The sequence below is a fragment of the Perkinsus marinus genome, assembly GCF_000006405.1.
Source record: "Perkinsus marinus ATCC 50983 genomic scaffold scf_1104296936842, whole genome shotgun sequence".
Classification (NCBI taxonomy): Eukaryota; Perkinsozoa; order Perkinsida; family Perkinsidae; genus Perkinsus; species Perkinsus marinus.
Window position 1 is genome coordinate 1 of NW_003214038.1, and position 1,726 is coordinate 1,726.

The following is a 1,726-nucleotide window of genomic DNA, read 5'->3' on the forward strand; positions in this document are numbered from 1 at the left end:
ATCCCTCTGCACTGACGGCTCTTCACATAAAGCGGTAACAGGAAGCTCCCCCTCTGCCGCAATCACCTGCCTTTCACGATATCAACCATACCACGCCTTCCCCCAATCCTACTAGTCTCGGCGACTTCCCTTGCTGTTCGCCCTTCCTGCTACGGAGGTTCTGGAATAGGCGCAAAAACAGACTGGCAGGAGCCCTACAACGAACACATCCTTCCACAAGCCACCACGCCCGAGCTCACTCGTCCTTGTCGCCCTGCATGGAGGAGAGGGCATCTCCCACAGGCAAGTGCAGCTGCGGTTGACTGCTGAAGTCGAGCAGTAGGCTCTCAGCATTCATCTCCTGATGAGGTTATCAGGGAGGTCGGACAAGTAGGCACCCTTCTTATTACGACTGCCTCTGTATTGGCCACCACTCCAGAGCCCTTAATCGTGAGGGCCAGATACACTCGTCCATCCTTGGCCTAAAAACAGTAGTAAAGAGCTCCCCGCCAATCCCCAACATGGACATGAACAGACCATTCCAACTAGCATCTCACCAAGCTGCCTGCTGTCGCTGATGACGACCTTCGACTCGTCGTCCTCTCTGCCATTGGTTTGTCTACTATCCGCAAATACTGGACGTTCACCTCCACCGCGGTGATGTTAGAGGGGAACATAGCGGTAAAATCAACACATGCACTATCAAACTACCACCTGCCTCCGTAAAGGAATCGTCCATCCCCCCATTTTCCTCAAGCGAGAAGGACTCATGCAGAAACTGATTATATCAGAAACATGGTGAGGTCAGTGACCCGATCATCCCATAGTCACAGACGCCACACCATCAGTGTAGAGCTCCATGCCGGCCTCTCGAGTGATCCACACCCGTCGACAGTCTGTAGCCGCCGCCGGACCCCCTTGGCCATAGCGAACCCGAGACACACAGTGCTGGACCTCAGTGACTATCGTTTTCGGCGTAGGCGGGCTCTTAGCAAACCCCGGTTTCGCTCGCATGACCAGGGCTTGCAGAGCTCTCACAAGCTCCAGGTCGCCCTTGTCTATCAAGTGTGGGAGGTATACAGCCACAGCAGTCATCAGCGGACTCGTCGGGTGTGCCTGAAGATACTACAGGCAAGAACCCCTTCTCGAACGTACCGCGATGAAGCCCTTCCGCATGCTCTCCAACCAAGGCCTTCCACTGCCGAGGTGCATCCTCACGAAGTACTCCATAGCCCCCGACAAAGCGATAGGTGTGATATTCTTGGCCTCAACGAGCCGGTCCAAACCAGGCATGTCTCCACTATCTACCTCCTGAGGTGTTCAATCATACCCTCCACACCCTGTACTGCCTCCTACCATGGCCAGGTCCAGGGCGGATAACGCATGATAGACCAAGGCTGCCGCCACCGGGTCTCGGGTCGCCGACACGGCTGACTTGATGAAGTCAACCTGAGGAGGGAGAAGCATCTCCCTTGAGGGAGATAGTGCATCCTTCTCCTACCTTCCGGTATCCCACATGTCGGAGGGCACTGACCACGGCCCCTAGGACAACCTCAGAGGCAGATTCTAGTTGGAGGGTGCCCAGCAGCAGGTCGAATAGTACAGCCTGCAATATGAAGAAGCATCGAACATGCAAGTGTTCCTGTACTGCAATGAGATAAGCTACTACTGGCTAGATACCACAGAGGTAATCATGAGCCAACACCCCCAGAATAGCGACTAGCCCCAGTTACGTCCGTCTTGCCTG

The 1,726-nt window shown here is 55.0% G+C and overlaps 1 protein-coding gene across 1 annotated transcript; it reads right to left on the minus strand.

The window, feature by feature from the left end:
* Nucleotides 1-795: 795 nt before the first annotated feature.
* On the minus strand, nucleotides 796-1,446 carry Pmar_PMAR016300 (hypothetical protein; the record flags this gene model as incomplete). The annotated part of the gene is made up of 3 exons (XM_002783651.1): nucleotides 796-1,095; nucleotides 1,135-1,290; nucleotides 1,336-1,446. 3 exons carry the CDS (start codon nucleotides 1,444-1,446, stop codon nucleotides 796-798), a joined length of 567 nt encoding a protein of 188 aa, XP_002783697.1.
* Between the last annotated feature and the right edge of the window lie 280 nt (nucleotides 1,447-1,726).